Source organism: Pleurodeles waltl, chromosome 11 (genome assembly GCF_031143425.1).
Source record: "Pleurodeles waltl isolate 20211129_DDA chromosome 11, aPleWal1.hap1.20221129, whole genome shotgun sequence".
Lineage (NCBI taxonomy): Eukaryota > Metazoa > Chordata > Amphibia > Caudata > Salamandridae > Pleurodeles > Pleurodeles waltl.
Genome location: NC_090450.1, coordinates 864,298,696 through 864,317,917, shown reverse-complemented (window position 1 = coordinate 864,317,917; position 19,222 = coordinate 864,298,696). Strand labels below are relative to the sequence as shown.

The following is a 19,222-nucleotide window of genomic DNA, read 5'->3' as shown; positions in this document are numbered from 1 at the left end:
TGGGATCTTTTATGCGTAGTAAAGTATTGTCAGTATATTGGGGGATCCTGTCTTCCCACCTTCAACAGTCACCTACTTCCCTAATCAGTGGATCATGTTAAACAACATTGGAGAAAAGGGTGCCACTGTAAGTCCCTCTTTGTAGTACAAAGGGTTGTGACAATATTCCATTCACCCTAACACTAGCCAATAGGGAGTACAGGGGTTTGATCCATGTCAAGAGGTTAGGGCCCCCATGTCAAAATTTTAAAGCCAAGGACTATTTTTCCAGGACTGGGAATTAAATAGTCACTCCGTAGGGCAAAGTCTCATAGTATTCTCATTGGTTCAGTCACACATCTAGTCAAGGCAATTGTGTAGTCTTTCAAGTTTTATACTACTGGCTATATTTGGCCTTGAAATACCAGGGCTTGTCAAATCTTCTACTACTCCAACAGGATGTTTGGACACATTTTGGCAATGGTTTTAGTTTCAAAATGTATTCTTAAAATTGGTCATTAGGACAGACATCTGTCTTTAAATATACTTTTTAAAAAAAAGATAATGACTGTAGTGCCCTATTTTTAGATCTTCTGGTATTCTTTGCTCCTGCAGCACATCATAGAAGGCCTTTGTGAGGAGAGGCACAGTACGACCAAACATTTTCTTCAGTAGCTCCAATAACAGACCATTGGGTCTTGGTAACTTCCCCAATTGAAGGTTGGACTGTGCCTTCATAACCTCATCTTTTGGGATTTCTGTGATTTCTGCTTCAAATCTTTCCTTATTGTCCTCTCCAAACCCTACAATGTATTTTACAAAGATTAAAAAGTCCTCTTATTTTCTGGGGATTTTAGGAGTCATAAATAACCAGACGTAATCTGCAAATATTCATGCCAGTTTCTCACTATTGTCAACCCCTACTTATCCACTACTTCTGAAGTTCACCTGTTCACTCAATCTTTCCTACCCAGCCACACCAACAGTTTGTCTCCCTTATTTCTTGTATCATGGAGAAATCTCTGTACACTGATAACACTTTCTGTAGTTTCATTTTCTGCTAGGTGACTGTATTTCTCTCATATGTGTTTCTCCAATGGGTCAACTTCTCTTGCTTCTGTTTTGATATTTAGATCGTCATCTTTGAACAGGAGAACTTCCAAGGCCGCAGCCATGAACTCAATGCCCCCTGCATCAGCTTGAAGGAGGCTGGTATGGAGAAGGTTGGCTCCATCTTGGTACACTCTGGACCGTATGTACCTTTTAACCCAATGTGTTTACACAGGCTAAAGGGAAAATGAGTTTACACAGGCTATGAGAATATATTGACAGATTGTGTTGAGCAGGATGTTATTGCTGATGTGCGAAGACCTAGTATGGAGTTAACCTCATCCCAACGGAAACCAAATATCATTGGCTGGGTTTTATGACTATACATAGGCTGATATAATTGAACATATCCTTCTGTAGTTTTAAATGACAATACACCAGTAACCTTATATGAAGGATGAGGTTGTGTATCTATGCCACCATGGCTCCAAAGCATCCATTACAGGGTGTGCCCTGAACATTGAGGTAGGAATCTCAATGGCATGGAATATAGGATACACAATATTGAAGGACAAAATATCGAAAAGAAGTAAATATATGTTGGAAAATGGGTTATTGGTAAGGGCAGGTAAGTACCTACACTTAGCAATAGGCCACTAACCTCCACTTAGGTCCAGTTAGGTCTCAGTAAATTAAACCCAGCTGAACCCTTGGTAGCTTGGCAATGAGCGACAAGGCTTAACTTAGGACACAGCATTCATATATCACAAAACAGTAAGTAAATAAAACACAGGAAACAGTCTAAAAATCCAAAACCAATTTATGAAAATAGATTATATTTTTATCTTTAAAATGACACCAAAATGAATAAAATCGGATAAGGGGAACCGGAGATATGAATTTTTAAAGAATTATTGCTTTCTAGCGCATAGAAACAAAAAGCGCCAATCTGGTCATCTAGTGGAACCTCGACCGGGGCAAAGTCAAAGTTTAAGGCCGACCACGATGGAGCCCGGCTCAGCTATAGCCCGCGGGAGGCCTCGGTCAAAAGTTTACCTTAGGACTTGGTCGTTTTTCTGAAGATTTTCATCAGTGGGACGAACCTGCCAGTCCAATCTGACCTCCTGGAACTCTTCCTCGGATACGGGTCGCGGGAGCCCTCGGTAGAGAGTTTTACCTTTGGACTTAGTCATTTTTTCGAGGTGAAAATCCTTTGACTGGGGCAAACCTGGATCTTGATCCGACCTCCTTGGAGCCCTACTCGGATACGCTGGCTGGGAGGTCCCGGTCAACTTCCTACATTCGAACTTCGTCTCTTTTTTGGAGATTTTCTTCAATGGGACGAACCTGCAAGTCAGGCCGGGGCGCGGTTGAGGCAAGCCGGCTAGAGTTGCAGCGGCGGGTCGGTCCCTCTGTGGAGCTTTTTTCCAAAAGTTCTCCAAAGTTCTACAAACTTCTGGATCTTCTTCCAGATGTTCCTTTAAGATTCTTTTGGGGTCCACAGCTCACCCCAAGGTTCCAGAAGCTCTGAGATGCTCCTTGGGGGTGTGGACTACAACTCCCAGAATGCACCTGGCGCAAACTCTTTTTTGGCCACTGGACAGTGGTCAGCTGGTTGGTTTCTTCAGGAGTTGGTGCAGGGGACTCTGGTTAGCAATTTCTACATCTGTAGCAAACAGGGAGTCCCTTCTTGAACCAGTTGAAGCCAGGCAAAGTCCTTCTTGTGGTAAAGCCCAAGTGTGCAGCTGGTGCAGTCTTTCAGAGTGCAGGGTCCAGGTGCAGGCCAGGGGTCGAGTAGGGCAGTCCTTCTTCTGCTGTAGTTCTTCCTGGTAGGGATCCTGTAGGGAACTGAGGTGTGGGTGCAGGTCTGCCAGTTTTATCCCTGCTCCTGGGTGAAAAACAGAGGGGTCCTGGTTCTCCAATCAGGGGCAGGGTCCTTCCCCCTGTGATGACCACTTCCTGGGAAGTGTGGCAAAAATCAATCCCAGGGGGCAACATTCCTCAAAAATCCATCATGGCTGAAAGTGATTTTTGGAGGTGACATCTGGCTGAGCTCACCCACTGGTGTGGCTAAAAATCCTAAACACACCCCTCTCCTGCCCTCTCCTAGTCTAATCAAGGGGGCACCTAATTGTCTGGGTTTGCAGGGTGAGGGGTGTTGCTGGGTTGCTCTAAATGTCCTTCTCTGCCTTTGAAGACCAGTTTGGTAGCCATCCCCCTTCCTGCCTCACCATCTGCTGAGGGGAGATCTCCTCCCACAGGCACATCTCTTTGTGTGAAGCCAGGCCCCTTCACATCTCATCAAGGAAGCCTGGCCAGGCTGCCAGAGGCTGGCCAATCAGAGCACAGCAGCAAAAACAGCAGGGCTGAAGTTGGCAACTTTTCAGGTAAAGTTTAAAACTCTTTACCTGAACAAGTTATATTAAATCCCACAACTGGAGATTGTGGGATTTATTATAACATTTAATATGATACCAAACTTCTTTTATCTGTTACTTAAGGGGACTTTAAAAATTAAAATAAAGTCTACTCATTCTAGCCTATGGAGGCCACTCACTACAATGAGGAAAAACTAATTTGGTTGTTTCACCTCACCAGGGCTCATAAAACTAATTTTATAAGGTCCCTGCTTATAGCTACATGGCACCCAGCCCTAGGGGCACATAGGGCACACCTTAGCGGTGACTTATATGTAAAAATAAGGTAGTTTAAGACTTTGGAACTGCTTTTAATCCCAAAGTCGAATTTGCATATAACTTTAAGTTAAAAGCAGCCAGCAAGGCAGCCCTGCCTTTAAAATGACACTAGGCACCTCAGCAGTGCACCTATGGGTGCACTACCTATGCTGGGGTCCCTAAACCTACATGCCCTACCATATACTAGGGACTTATAGGTAAGTTGACTTAGCCAATTATAATTAGCCTAATTTGCATACTGATTTTACACAGAGCACAGGCCCTGGGACTGGTTAGCAGTACCCATGGCACCATCGATATTCTGTCTATGATATTAGGAAGGATATTTTGATGTCCCTAGCCTCGATATTGGTAGTACAATTTATTAGGGAAGACCTATGCTCCAGGCTTCCTGATTGAATGATAGGTGCAAACATGTGCCTCTATTCCACTTGAAATATGTTCAAGAAAGGCAAGAACATAGAAAGGTGTTGGCTGACGAGTGTTAACCATCAACTTTCAAGGTTAAAAAAAGTAACAGAATCTTTATTGCACAAAAATTTCAGGATTAGTCCGGCAAATTTGTACAGTGGTCAGTTAGTGCCTCAAAAAATGTGTTAGGTGGAAATTTCCATACAGTTCCTTTTTTTGGATTGGAAGTCCTGTCTAAAAGTTTGGTAGAGAGTTTTACCTTTGGACTTAGTCATTTTTTCGAGGTGAAAATCCTTTGACTGGGGCAAACCTGGATCTTGATCCGACCTCCTTGGAGCCCTACTCGGATACGCTGGCTGGGAGGTCCCGGTCAACTTCCTACATTCGAACTTCGTCTCTTTTTTGGACATTTTCTTCAATGGGACGAACCTGCAAGTCAGGCCGGGGCGCGGTTGAGGCAAGCCGGCTAGAGTTGCAGCGGCGGGTCAGTCCCTCTGTGGAGCTTTTTTCCAAAAGTTCTCCAAAGTTCTCCAAACTTCTGGATCTTCTTCTAGATGTTCCTTTAAGATTCTTTTGGGGTCCACAGCTCACCCCAAGGTTCCAGAAGCTCTGAGATGCTCCTTGGGGGTGTGGACTACAACTCCCAGAATGCACCTGGCGCAAACTCTTTTTTGGCCACTGGACAGTGGTCAGCTGGTTGGTTTCTTCAGGAGTTGGTGCAGGGGACTCTGGTTAGCAATTTCTACATCTGTAGCAAACAGGGAGTCCCTTCTTGAACCAGTTGAAGCCAGGCAAAGTCCTTCTTGTGGTAAAGCCCAAGTGTGCAGCTGGTGCAGTCTTTCAGAGTGCAGGGTCCAGGTGCAGGCCAGGGGTCGAGTAGGGCAGTCCTTCTTCTGCTGTAGTTCTTCCTGGTAGGGATCTGGTAGGGAACTGAGGTGTGGGTGCAGGTCTGACAGTTTTATCCCTGCTCCTGGGTGAAAAACAGAGGGGTCCTGGTTCTCCAATCAGGGGCAGGGTCCTTCCCCCTGTGATGACCACTTCCTGGGAAGTGTGGCAAAAATCAATCCCAGGGGGCAACATTCCTCAAAAATCCATCATGGCTGAAAGTGATTTTTGGAGGTTACATCGGGCTGAGCTCACCCACTGGTGTGGCTAAAAATCCTAAACACACCCCTCTCCTGCCTTCTCCTAGTCTATTCAAGGGGGCACCTCATTGTCTGGGTTTGCAGGGTGTGGGGTGTTGCTGGGTTGCTCTAAATGTCCTTCTCTGCCTTTGAAGACCAGTTTGGCAGCCATCCCCCTTCCTGCCTCACCATCTGCTGAGGGGAGATCTCCTCCCACAGGCACATCTCTTTGTGTGAAGCCAGGCCCCTTCACATCTCATCAAGGAAGCCTGCCCAGGCTGCCAGAGGCTGGCCAATCAGAGCACAGCAGCAAAAACACTGCAGGGCTGAAGTTGGCAACTTTTCAGGTAAAGTTTAAAACTCTTTACCTGAACAAGTTATATTAAATCCCACAACTGGAGGTTGTGGGATTTATTATAACATTTAATATGATACCTGTTGGACCTGGCTTTTTGACAGGGTCATCCCCAAACGTTTTGCCTCCTTCCTCCTATTTTGTTCTGACCTGTTGTTGTTGGCTTTTGACCTCTGGGCACTTTAACACTGCTAACCAGTGCTAAAGTGCATATGCTCTCTGTGTAAATGGTACTATTGATTGGTTTATCCATGATTGGCTATTTAATTTACTTATAAGTCCCTAGTAGAGTGCACTATATGTGCCTAGGGCCTGTAGATTAAATGCTGCTAGTGGGCCTGCAGCACTGGTTGTGCCACCCACTTCAGTAGCCCCTTAACCCTGTCTCAGGCCTGCCATTGCAAGGCCTGTGTGTGCAGTTTCACTGCCACTTCGACTTGGCATTTAAAAGTACTTGCCAAGCCTAGAACTCCCCTTTTTCTACATATAAGTCATCCCTAATGTGTGCCCTAGGTAACCCCTAGAGCAGGGTGCTGTGTAGGTAAAAGGCAGGACATGTACCTGTGTAGTTATATGTCCTGGCAGTGTAAAACTCCTAAATTAGTTTTTACACTACTGTGAGGCCTGCTCCCTTCATAGGCTAACATTGGGGCTGCCCTCATACACTGTTGAAGTGGCAGCTGCTGATCTGAAAGGTGCAGGAAGGTCATATTTAGTATTGCCAGAATGGTAATATAAAGTCCTGCTGACTGGTGAAGTCGGATTTAATATTACTATTCTAGAAATGCCACTTTTAGAAAGTGAGCATTTCTTTGCACTACAATCTTGTTGTGCCCTTCAATCCACGTCTGGCTAGGTTTAGTTGACAGCTCCTTGTGCATTCACTCAGACACACCCCAAACACAGGGTACTCAGCCTCACTTGCATACATCTGCATTTTGAATGGGTCTTCCTGGGGTGGGAGGGTGGAGGGCCTGCCCTCACACAAAGGACTGCCACACCCCCTACTGGGACTCTGGCAGACAGGATTGAACTGAAAGGGGGCTTGGTGCATTTCTTAGACACTCTTTGAAGTCACCCCCACTTCAAAGGCACAACTTAGTATAAAAGAGGGCCTCTGCCCTACCTCATCAGACACTTGCTGGAGAAGAAACCTGAACCAGAAACTACATCCTGCCAAGAAGATCTGCCTGGCTGCTCAAAGGACTCACCTGTCTGCTTTTCTACAAAGGACTGCTGCCTTGCTGTTGGCCTGCTGCCTTGCTGAACTGCCTGGCTGCTCAAAGGACTCACCTGTCTGCTTTTCTACAAAGGACTGCTGCCTTGCTGTTGGCCTGCTGCCTTGCTGAACTCTTGTCTGGCTGTAAAAGTGCTCTCCAAGGGCTTGGACAGAGCTTGCCTCCTGTTCCCTGAAGTCTCAGGACCAAAAAGACTTCTCGCTTTCACTTGGACGCTCCGTGCGCTGAAATTTTCGACGCACAGCTTGCTCCGCGGCAAGAAAAACGCCGCACACCGACGCTGATCGACGCAACGCCTACCGTGAGCTCGAAACTTTGACGCACGGCCTCGCAAGGACAACGTCGCTCGACTTCCAAGGAGAAATCGACGCAACGCCTGCCGTGAGACCCAAAACTTCAACGCACGGCCTCGCAAGGACAACGCCGCCCGACTTCCAAGGAGAAATCGCCGCGACGCCTGCCGTGAGATCGAAACTTCGACGCGCAGCCCCGCAGAACGACGCGCAGCCGGAAAACAAGCAGGAAAATCCACGCACAGACCCGGGCCATCTGGTAATCCCCGCGATCCACAGAAAGAGACTGTCCACGCGCCGGAAAACGACGCACGACTTCCCCGCGTGGAAAATAACAACGCAAGTCTGTGTGTGCTGGAGAGAAATCGACGCACACACCATTTTTCCACATATCTCTTCTCCTGTGGCCCTCTGAGGAGATTTCCCACCAGAAACCATGTACTTTGTGCTTGAAAGACACTTTATTTGCTTTTTAAAGACTTAAGACACTTTGGCCCTCATTCTAACCCCGGCGGTCTCAGACCGCCGGGGCCAGGGTCGGCGGGAGCACCGCCGACAGACCGGCGGTGCCCCGCAGGGCATTCTGACCGCGGCGGTTTGGCCGCGGTTAGAAAGGGTAAACCGGCGGTCTCCCGCCGGTTTACCGCTGCCCTTAGAATCCCCCATGGCGGCGCAGCTTGCTGCGCCGCCATGGGGGATTCTGACACCCCCTACCGCCATCCTGTTCCTGGCGGTTCGCCCGCCAGGAACAGGATGGCGGTAGGGGGTGCCGCGGGGCCCCTGGGGGCCCCTGCCGTGCCCATGCCAATGGCATGGGCACGGCAGGGGCCCCCGTAAGAGGGCCCCACAAAGTATTTCAGTGTCTGCCTAGCAGACACTGAAATACGCGACGGGTGCAACTGCACCCGTCGCACCTTCCCACTCCGCCGGCTCAATTCTGAGCCGGCATCTTAGTAGGAAGGTTGATTTGCCCTGGGCTGGCGGGCGGCCTTTTGGCGGCCGCCCGCCAGCCCAGGGCAAATCCCAAAATACCCTCAGCGGTCTTTCGACCGCGGAGCGGTATTTTGGTGGGGGAACTTTGGCGGGCGGCCTCCGCCGCCCGCCGAAGTTAGAATCACCCCCTTTATATCACTTTTCAGTGATATCTTTACAAATTCATATTGCAACTTTGATCGTTTTGACCTGAAAATACCCAGATAAATATTATATATTTTTCTAAACACTGTGTGGTGTATTTTTGTGGTGTTATACTATGGTGTTGTATGATTTATTGCACAAATGCTTTACACATTGCCTTCTAAGTAAAGCCTGACTGCTCGTGTCAAGCTACCGGAGGGTGAGCACAGGCTGATTTTGGATTGTGTGTGACTTACCCTGACTAGAGTGAGGGTTCTTGCTTGGACAGAGGGCAACCTGACTGCCAACCAAAAACCCCATTTCTAACATTGGTGATCAGCGGTGAGGATAGGACTTGTGTTTGTGCAGTGACATACAGTAACTAAGTATTTCACTACCTACCCACAGTTGAAGGTCAACTTGATTTTTCATCTTTTTTTGCTTTTGGTTCTCTGATGTCCTCCTGGATATACTATTGATATTTTGGACTTTGGATTTTGTTTTTTGCCAGTAAGACTTTATCAGCAATGAGATTGCTTACCTACTCACTCTTTGTGCCTACTGACCACCTCACTAAGGCTGACCTAAGGAGGCTTTGCAGAAAATGGGGCCTTCCTGTATCAAGGAAATCTACTAAGATGGAAATGCTACATGCCTACATAGTCTGGGGGGAAGAAAGATGGGCAGAGAGAGAGGCAGAAAAAAAACAAATGACTAAGTACCCCTCAGATGAGGAGGGGGACTGCTCAAATGAGGAGGATGACTACTCAGATGAGGAAAGAGAACCAGTGAGAGATGAATGGCTCCTAGCTCTAGAGCGGTGTATGGAAGAGCTAGATGAGCAGCTTGAAAGGGCTGAGGCAGCAAGTCTCTTAGCCCTGGAAGAAGAAAAGATTGCAGCTCAAGAGCTGAGCTGTAAAGAGCTGAAACTGGAAGCCGGAAGGGCTGAGTCCAGTTCAGATGGTGGCAGCAAAAATCTTGCATCTAGTACTGCTGAAGAAGGGCACAAGCCCAGAGATGTGGTGCCCAACTTGAAGAAGGGAGTTGACACACCCCAGGCGGTTCAAAGGTATGAGGTATTTCCCGTAATGCACAGGGTCCCTGAGGAGGATTGGGGAACTGGCACAGGGAGTCATATTCCTACTGGGGGAGGGACACTTTACTGACTCTAGCAGAGAGTGACAGAGAAAAGGGTTCCCCCCTGGTGGACGTCCTGGATATAGAGTGTAGAGACATCCCAGAAGAGTATGGGTTGAGTGTCAGGGACAGACAGATACTGTCTCACCAGTCTCAGGAGGGTGAGGTAGAGTGCTTTTCCAAGGTTGAGTTACTGGGTGGTTGGGTGAAGGGTACTGTGGTTAATACATGTGAAGGGCAGAATGATGTAATTGCTGGAGAGCATATGTCTGGTCCTTATTTTCCAGAGCTACACCAACACCAGGTGGAGTGTGAGTTCTCTGACCCCAGGGAACTTACAATGGAGGCAGACTTCTGGGTGAGTACCAGAGAGTTTGAAGAGGCATTTGGGGGTGCTCCTGAAGAGAGTGGTCTAGGTGGTTCCCAACCGAGTGAGGTGGGAAAGGATTGTAGTGTCCCAGGTAGGTCCCAGGTCCTAGAAGGTTCCATGAGGGAACACCAGGAGGGAAGCCTAGCCTGTACCGTAGGGCCACCTTTTGAGGGAAGCCCCGCAGTGTCAGAAGAACTTGGGGGGGTGACTGTAGCCAGCATCCCAACAGTTCTGGTGTCTGGCAGTACCCCTCCTAGTGAGGGGGTGCAGAAGTCCAGACATAGGGTTGAGAGGGGGTTGCAGACCCCAGTGGAGGACCTTGAGAATCAGGGGTCAGCTCTGAGAGCAGAGCCCCCCAGGAATGACCCAGGTGAAACCGTTTCTGGTTTGGGGGAAACCCAGACTCTGCCGGATGGGCAGAGGTCGGGAGACCTGCGCCAACCAGACTCTTGTGTGGCCCTTGGGGACGGTGTGTCCCTTGTGGGGGGTGAGAGTGCCCCCCAGGAAGTCCTGGCATGCCAGGCAAAGATTCAACCTCAGGGTGGTGACTCTGGGTTGGATACCCAGGTTCAGAGGTTAAACTCTGACCTGGTGGGAGGTAGGTGTGCCTCCCAAGAAGTCCTGCTGTGCCAGGCAATTGTCCAACCTCAGGGTGTTGACTCTGGGTTGGATGACCAGGTTCAGAGGTTAAACTCTGACCTGGTGGGGGGTAGGTGTGCCCCCCAGAAAGTCCTGGTGTGCCAGGCAATTGCCCAACCTCAGGGTGGTGACCCTGGGTTGGGGAACCAGGCTCAGAGGTTAAACTCTGACCTGGTGGGAGGTAGGTGTGCCTCCCTGGAAGTCCTGGCCTGCCAGGCAATGGTTCAACCTCAGGGTGGTGACTCTGGGTTGGCTAACCAGGTTCAGAGGATAAACTCTGACCTGTTGGGGGATAGGTGTGCCCCCAGAAAGTCCTGGTATGCCAGGCAATGGTTCAACCTCAGGCTTGTGACTCTGGGTTGGCTAACCAGGTTCAGAGGATAAACTCTGACCTGTTGGGGGGTAGGTGTGCCCCCCAGAAAGTCCTGGTATGCCAGGCAATGGTTCAACCTCAGGGTGGTGACTCGGGGTTGGATACCCAGGTTCAGAGGTTAACCTCTGACCTGGTGGGAGGTAGGTGTGCCTCCCAGGAAGTCCTGCTATGCCAGGCAGTTGTCCAACCTCAGGGTGTTGACTCTGGGTTGGATAACCGGGTTCAGAGGTTAAACTCTGACCTGGTGGGGGGTACTAGTGCCCCCCAGAATGTCCTGGTGTACCAGGCAGTTGTCCAACCCCAGGGTGCTGACTCTGGGTTGGATAACTGGGTTCAGAGGTTAAACTCTGACCTGGTGGGGGGTAGGTGTGCCCCCCAGAAAGTCCTGGCGTGCCAGGCAATTGTTCAACCTCAGGGTGGTGACCCTGGGTTGGAGAACCAGGTTCAGAGGTTAACCTCTGACCTGGTGGGAGGTAGGTGTGCCTCCCAGAAAGTCCTGGTGTGCCAGGCAGTTGCCCAACCTCAGGGTGGTGACCCTAGGTTGGAGAACCAGGTTCAGAGGTTAAACTCTGACCTGGTGGAGGGTCAGTGTGCCCTCCAGGAAGTCCTGGCGTGCCAGGCAATTGTTCAACTTCAGGGTGGTGACTCTGAGTTGGATGGCCAAGTTCAGAGGTTAAACTCTGACCTGGTGGAGGGTCAGTGTGCCCTCCAGGAAGTCCTGGCGTGCCAGGCAATTGTTCAACTTCAGGGTGGTGACTCTGAGTTGAATGGCCAAGATCAGAGGTTAAACTCTGACCTGGTGGAGGGTCAGTGTGCCCTCCAGGAAGTCCTGGCGTGCCAGTCAATTGTTCAAATTCAGGGTGGTGACTCTGAGTTGAATGGTCAGGTGCAGAGGTTAAACTCTGACCTGGTGGGGGGTAGGTGTGCCTCCCAGAAAGTCCTGGTTTGCCAGGCAGTGATCCAGTCTGAGGGTACAGACCCTGGGCTGGAAGACCAGGTTCAGGGTGTCCCCCCGGACCTGGAGGGAGGGGCTACTGATTACAGTGCCCCTACCATGTTGTCTTCTGATGAGGCTACTCCTAGTTGGAGGGTGCTGGACCCCAGAAGGGAGGGCAGGGGGAGGGAAGCCTCACCCCATGCCCTAGTCCAACCTGAAGGTACAGACCCCAGGTTGGAGGGCCAGTTGCAGGTTAACAGCCCTGCACTGGTGGAGGAATGGTACAGGGCGACTTCTATAAGCACCCTGACCATGTTGGACTCTGGGGGTACCGCTCCAGGAGGGAGGGTACAGAGCCCGAGAGGGGAGGACCAGGTTCAGGCTGTCATCCCTGACCTGGTGGAAGGGAGAGTGGTTAAAGGGTGCCCACCACCTGGGGCTACCGCCCCCCACTCTCCACAGCCACAGTGGTGGGAGAGCTTTGAGAGGCCTGGGGCCTGGCTCTCATCCCTGGCAGCTGTCAGTAACCACTGTGGCTTGCTGTCCGGGTGGACAGAGTTATCCCTGGGGAGGGGACAAGTGTCACACCCCGGGGGTAGAGTGGGCAACACCACTGTGTTGGTCCTGGTGGTACTATCCTGCTCCTGGGATACATCTGTGAGCAAAGTAAGGTTAGGTGCTGCACAGATGGGATCCGCAGGTAAGGAGAAAGGTTCCCCATGGGTTGGCTTAGTGGGCCCTGAGAGTATGGACAGAGGGATCCAATTGGAGTCAGGAAGGCGAAGAACTGGAGCATGCCCCTGCTGTTGTGGGCCTGGGTCCTTGTTCTGTCGCCTCAAACAGGGAAGTACATCAGGATAGTGATTGTTCTCCCCTGGCTTTAGGCTGGTAGGGGGTCATGTTGGACCTGGCTTTTTGACAGGGTCATCCCCAAACTTTTTGCCTCCTTCCTCCTATTTTTTCTGACCTGTTGTTGTTGGCTTTTGACCTCTGGGTACTTTACCACTGCTAACCAGTGCTAAAGTGCATATGCTCTCTGTGTAAATTGTACTATTGATTGGTTTATCCATGATTGGCTATTTAATTTACTTATAAGTCCCTAGTAGAGTGCACTATATGTGCCTAGGGCCTGTAGATTAAATGCTGCTAGTGGGCCTGCAGCACTGGGTGTGCCACCCACTTCAGTAGCCCCTTAACCCTGTCTCAGGCCTGCCGTTGCAAGGCCTGTGTGTGCAGTTTCACTGCCACTTCGACTTGGCATTTAAAAGTACTTGCCAAGCCTAGAACTCCCCTTTTTCTACATATAAGTCATCCCTAATGTGTGCCCTAGGTAACCCCTAGAGCAGGTTGCTGTGTAGGTAAAAGGCAGGACATGTACCTGTGTAGTTATATGTCCTGGTAGTGTAAAACTCCTAAATTAGTTTTTACACTACTGTGAGGCCTGCTCCCTTCATAGGCTAACATTGGGGCTGCCCTCATACACTGTTGAAGTGGCAGCTGCTGATCTGAAAGGAGCAGGAAGGTCATATTTAGTATGGCCAGAATGGTAATATAAAGTCCTGCTGACTGGTGAAGTCGGATTTAATATTACTATTCTAGAAATGCCACTTTTAGAAAGTGAGCATTTCTTTGCACTAAAATCTTGTTGTGCCCTTCAATCCACGTCTGGCTAGGTTTAGTTGACAGCTCCTTGTGCATTCACTCAGACACACCCCAAACACAGGGTACTCAGCCTCACTTGCATACATCTGCATTTTGAATGGGTCTTCCTGGGCTGGGAGGGTGGAGGGCCTGCCCTCACATAAAGGACTGCCACACCCCCTACTGGGACTCTGGCAGACAGGATTGAACTGAAAGGGGGCTTGGTGCATTTCTTAGACACTCTTTGAAGTCACCCCCACTTCAAAGGCACAACTTAGTATAAAAGAGGGCCTCTGCCCTACCTCATCAGACACTTGCTGGAGAAGAAACCTGAACCAGAAACTACATCCTGCCAAGAAGACCTGCCTGGCTGCTCAAAAGACTCACCTGTCTGCTTTTCTACAAAGGACTGCTGCCTTGCTGTTGGACTGCTGCCTTGCTGAACTCTTGTCTGGCTGTAAAAGTGCTCTCCAAGGGCTTGGATAGAGCTTGCCTCCTGTTCCCTGAAGTCTCAGGACCAAAAAGACTTCTCGCTTTCACTTGGACGCTCCGCGCGCTGAAATTTTCGACGCACAGCTTGCTCCGCGGCAAGAAAAACGCCGCACACCGACGCTGATCGACGCAACGCCTTCGGGACTTTGACGCACGGCCTCACAAGGACAACGCCGCCCGACTTCTAAGAAGAAATCGACGCGACGCCTACTGTGAGCTCGAAACTTTGACGCACGGCCTCGCAAGGACAACGCCGCTCGACTTCCAAGGAGAAATCGACGCAACGCCTGCCGTGAGACCCAAAACTTCGACGCACGGCCTCGCAAGGACAATGCCACCCGACTTCAAAGGAGAAATCGACGCGACGCCTGCCGTGAGATCGAAACTTCGACGCGCAGCCCCGCAGAACGACGCGCAGCTGGAAAACAAGCAGGAAAATCCACGCACAGACCCGGGCCATCTGGTAATCCCCGCGATCCACAGAAAGAGACTGTCCGCGCGCCGGAAAACGACGCACGACTTCTCCGCGTGGAAAATAACGACGCAAGTCTGTGTGTGCTGGGGAGAAATCGACGCACACACCATTTTTCCACGTATCTCTTCTCCTGTCATGGCCTGAGGAGATTTCCCACCAGAAACCAGGTACTTTGTGCTTGAAAGACACTTTATTTGCTTTTTAAAGACTTAAGACACTTTGGGGGTGATTCTGACTATGGCGGACGGCGGAGGCCGTCCGCCATAGTACCGCCGCCAAATGACCGCACCGCGGTCAAAAGACCGCGGCGGCCATTCAGACATTTCCTCTGGGCCGGCGGGCGCTCTTCTGACCGCGGCTGAACCGCCGCGGTCAGAATGCTCGTGGGAGCACCGCCAGCCTGTTGGCGGTGCTCCCGTGGTCGGTGGCCCTGGCGGCCACCGTCCGCCAGGGTCAGAATGACCCCCTTTATATCACTTTTCAGTGATATCTTTACAAATTCATATTGCAACTTTGATCGTTTTGACCTGAAAATACCCAGATAAATATTATATATTTTTCTAAACACTGTGTTGTGTATTCTTGTGGTGTTATACTATGGTGTATGATTTATTGCACAAATGCTTTACACATTGCCTTCTAAGTTAAGCCTGACTGCTCGTGCCAAGCTACCGGAGGGTGAGCACAGGCTGATTTTGGATTGTGTGTGACTTACCCTGACTAGAGTGAGGGTTCTTGCTTGGACAGAGGGCAACCTGACTGCCAACCAAAAACCCCATTTCTAACAATACCAAACTTCTTGTATCTGTTACTTAAGGGGACTTTAAAAATTAAAATAAAGTTTACACATTCTAGCCTATGGAGGCCACTCACTACAATGAGGAAAAACTAATTTGGTTGTTTCACCTCACCAGGGCTCATAAAACTAATTTTATAAGGTCCCTGCTTATAGCTACATGGCACCCAGCCCTAGGGGCACATAGGGCACACCTTAGCGGTGACTTATATGTAAAAATAAGGTAGTTTAAGACTTTGGAACTGCTTTTAATTCCAAAGTCGAATTTGCATATAACTTTAAGTTAAAAGCAGCCAGCAAGGCAGCCCTGCCTTTAAAATGACACTAGGCACCTCAGCAGTGCACCTATGGGTGCACTACCTATGCTGGGGTCCCTAAACCTACATGCCCTACCATATACTAGGGACTTATAGGTAGGTTGACTTAGCCAATTATAATTAGCCTAATTTGCATACTGATTTTACACAGAGCACAGGCCCTGGGACTGGTTAGCAGTACCCATGGCACCATCGATATTCTGTCTATGATATTAGGAAGGATATTTTGATGTCCCTAGCCTCGATATTGGTAGTACAATTTATTAGGGAAGACCTATGCTCCAGGCTTCCTGATTGAATGATAGGTGCAAACATGTGCCTCTATTCCACTTGAACTATGTTCAAGAAAGGCAAGAACATAGAAAGGTGTTGGATGACGAGTGTTAACCATCAACTTTCAAGGTTGAAAAAAGTAACAGAATCTTTATTGCACAAAAATTTCAGGATTAGTCCGGCAAATTTGTACAGTGGTCAGTTAGTGCCTCAAAAAATGTGTTAGGTGGAAATTTCCATACAGTTCCTTTTTTTGGATTGGAAGTCCTGTCTAAAAGTTTGGTTGTCATGACATATTTTTGAAATCTAAATCCACCATGGCTAGAATTTAAGTGATCAATGACTTCTGAGAAAAACGAACACCCACTGGCAAAGTTGATAGGTCTAGCTTTAATGTGCTAACATGCGCATTAGCACATGCACAAATGTTCAAATGTGCTTGTCTGTGCTCACATATGTTAACATATTAACATTAGCTGTTTGACCTAACCAATGAAATTGTTTCCTTGCAACACATATTTGGACTTTATTTATTATTTAAATTTAAAATAGATCCAATGTTTTTAAAAAATATATATATGTTTGATTCAATAGCAGCTGCAGGGCATTCTCACATCTTTCCAGTAAAACTGAATCACCATCATACAGTGCTACTTGTATTTGAGTGCTATTTCCTTTAGAGACAGCCTGTGCTGCTTTACCTTACTCTTGTAGGTCTGTACTTTCTCCATTTATGATGTTTATGCCATCTTTCTCTTTATCCGTCTTCTCAAACTGTGTGTTTTCCTCTCTTGGAAATATCTGATGCAGAAATGTCAATGCCGGTCCCCAAAAATACATGCTGATGGCCCCCAGCGACAACCACTGGCTCAAATTAATCACTACCCTGGGTATTTGCCCTGTTTATTATTGACAGGCCCTTGCTAATTAGAAATCAAGTTTCAAATTGGATGAACTAGGTGAGCTGTCAAACCTCACTTCTTTAGCCTCTTCCAGAAATGTCTTTGAAATACACCGAACTCTTGGGAGAAGTCTAAGAAAGCAGCATAAAAGGGCCTTCTTTTTGATGGCGTATTTATTGATCAGAAATTATAAAATAAATGCTAGGTCAACAGTAGAGAGACCTTCCCTGAATCCACCTTGTACCAGGTATAGCACTTTTTCCTCCTCTGCTCATGTATTGACATCGATAAGATTTTTGTAAAAATCTTCCTACCGCCATCTATAAAACGTATGGGTCATCAGCACCAAGGATCATTTATGTCTCCTTCATTAAATACGTGACATTTATGCTCATCCAAAGGGATGAAAAGGATTTGGATTCACAGAAGGGGATGCACTTTAAAAAATTAATATGAAATTAGATGCCTACCAATGTGGTTCATATTCATTTCACCTCTAGAAGGACATGCTTACCTAAGTAGTGGTTAAAACAGAAAGAGGTCACAGCCTAAGAGAACTTTAGAACCTAAGAGAGTTAACGAAAGTTGACTTTATGTAAAAATTTACCATGAATTGAAGTATCCGAAAAGTCGACCTACAATAATAAACTATTGGAGAACAGAAAAAGAAGGAGCATTAAATTAAACCCCCTTGTCAGAATTATTAAAGGTGAAGAAGCTTGCACCTTGGAGCACGTGAGACCTAATGTGCCACAAACTGGTGCAACCTTAGTTAATTTCCCTGAAGATAGCGTAATTTACAGTTCTGAGATCCCGAACACTTTTGGCCTTTATTTGAAACAGACAAAATTGTTCAATTATTTTTAACATAGAAATGAATTAACTAAAATGTCTATTCTCTCCCAGCTGGGTCGGATACGAACATGCAAACTGCAAAGGGGAACAATTTGTGTTTGAGAAGGGAGAGTACCCACGCTGGGATTCCTGGACTAACAGCAGAAGAAGTGACAGTATATCCTCCCTCCGGCCCATCAAAGTGGTAAGAAAATTATAACTACCATATAGACAGTGGTGGCTCCTGATCTTCGAAAGCGGTGGGGCGTAATATTTACCTTAAATTCCAGCAAGGGAGTGAAACAAACATGACCCATTTCTTCTAAAAGTGTTTGACGGGTGGTGGTGGAGGGTGGGGGGTGGAGCGAGTGGGGTTCTTTCCCAGAGAAACGTCTGAAAAACAGTGATTCAACTAGTGGATTTTCACACACATTTTTCACAGAAATTGAAGCCAGAGGCTCTGCATGGAGCCTCATTAAATAATAAGTGTTAGAAATGGGGTCTTTGGTTGACAGTCAGGTTACCCCCTGTTCAAGCAAGGACCCTCACTCTAGTCAGGGTAAAAGAGAATCACCCTCAGCTAACCCCTGCTTACCCCCTTGGTAGCTTGGAAGAGCAGTAGGCTTAACTTCAGAGTGCTAGGTGTAAAGTATTTGTACCAACACTCACAGCAACTTAATGAAAACACTACAAAATGACACAACACTGGTTTAGAAAAATAGGAAATATTTATCTAAACAAAACAAAACCAGTTATGAATTTTTTAAGATTAAACTCAAAAATAGCGCTTAGAAACAAAAATGCTTCGATGAGATGTTAACACGGCGTCGTGACGGAGTTGTTCCCAACAAGCCGACACCAGCGGCACCGGACACAGAGTCGTGTAGACCCCCAAATACAGTACCTTTGGTGAAGAGTGAAAACAAGCCGATGCGCGAAGTCGGGAATTGCGGCGTCTGTGCGAAACGTTGAATCCGTGCACTTCGAGCAGTGTCAGTCACGACGTGGTGCGGCGACTTCCACAGGTTCACTGCGGGGCTGCTGCGGCATCGGGCCTGCGAAGAGCATCGCGTTCCAGCGAAGGTCACGCGTCAGGTGCAGGCGGCGTTACCGGATTCAGCAGCGGCATCGGTCCGGAGTCGTCAGAAGTCGATTTTCTTGGATTTCCACCAGTTTTCCTTTCAAGGGCCCAGGGACTGGATAGGGCACCACTTGTCGGAGCAGGGGTCTCTCCAGAGGCTCCCGGTGCTGGCAGAGAGAAGTCTTTGTTGTCCCTGAGACTTCAAACAACAGGAGGCAAGCTCTAACTCAAGCCCTTGGAGATTTCTTCACAAGATGGAAGGCACACAAAGACCTGTCTTTGCCCTCTTACTCTGGCAGAAGCAGCACTGCAGGAAAGCTCCACAAAGCACAGTCACAGGCAGGGCAGCACTTCTTCCTCAGCTATCAGCTCTTCTCCAGGCAGAGGTTCCTCTTGGTTCCAGAAGTGTTTCTAAAGTCTGTAGATTTGGGTGCCCTTCTTATACCCATTTTAGTCTTTGAAGTCACCTTTCTTCAAAGGGGACTCACACCTACTTGTGAAATCCTGCCTTGCCCAGGCAAGGCCTCAGACACACACCAGGGGTTTGGAGCCTGCATTGTCAGAGGCAGGCACAGTCCTTTCAGATGAGAGTGACCACTCCACTCCTCCCTCCTAGCAGAGATGGCTAATCAGGAAATGCAGGTTCCTCCCCAGCTCCCTTTGTGTCACTGTCTGGTGTGAGGTGAAAAACAA

At 48.4% G+C, this 19,222-nt stretch overlaps 1 protein-coding gene across 1 annotated transcript in view; it reads left to right on the top strand.

Moving 5' to 3' along the window:
* CRYBB2 (crystallin beta B2) overlaps positions 1–19,222 on the top strand; it is a 57,109-nt gene that overhangs the window by 24,338 nt on the left and 13,549 nt on the right. The window contains exons 3-4 of the mRNA XM_069214704.1: positions 1,113–1,231; positions 17,521–17,653. Coding sequence (XP_069070805.1) covers positions 1,113–1,231; positions 17,521–17,653 — 252 coding nt within the window. The remainder of the gene's footprint in view (positions 1–1,112; positions 1,232–17,520; positions 17,654–19,222) is intronic.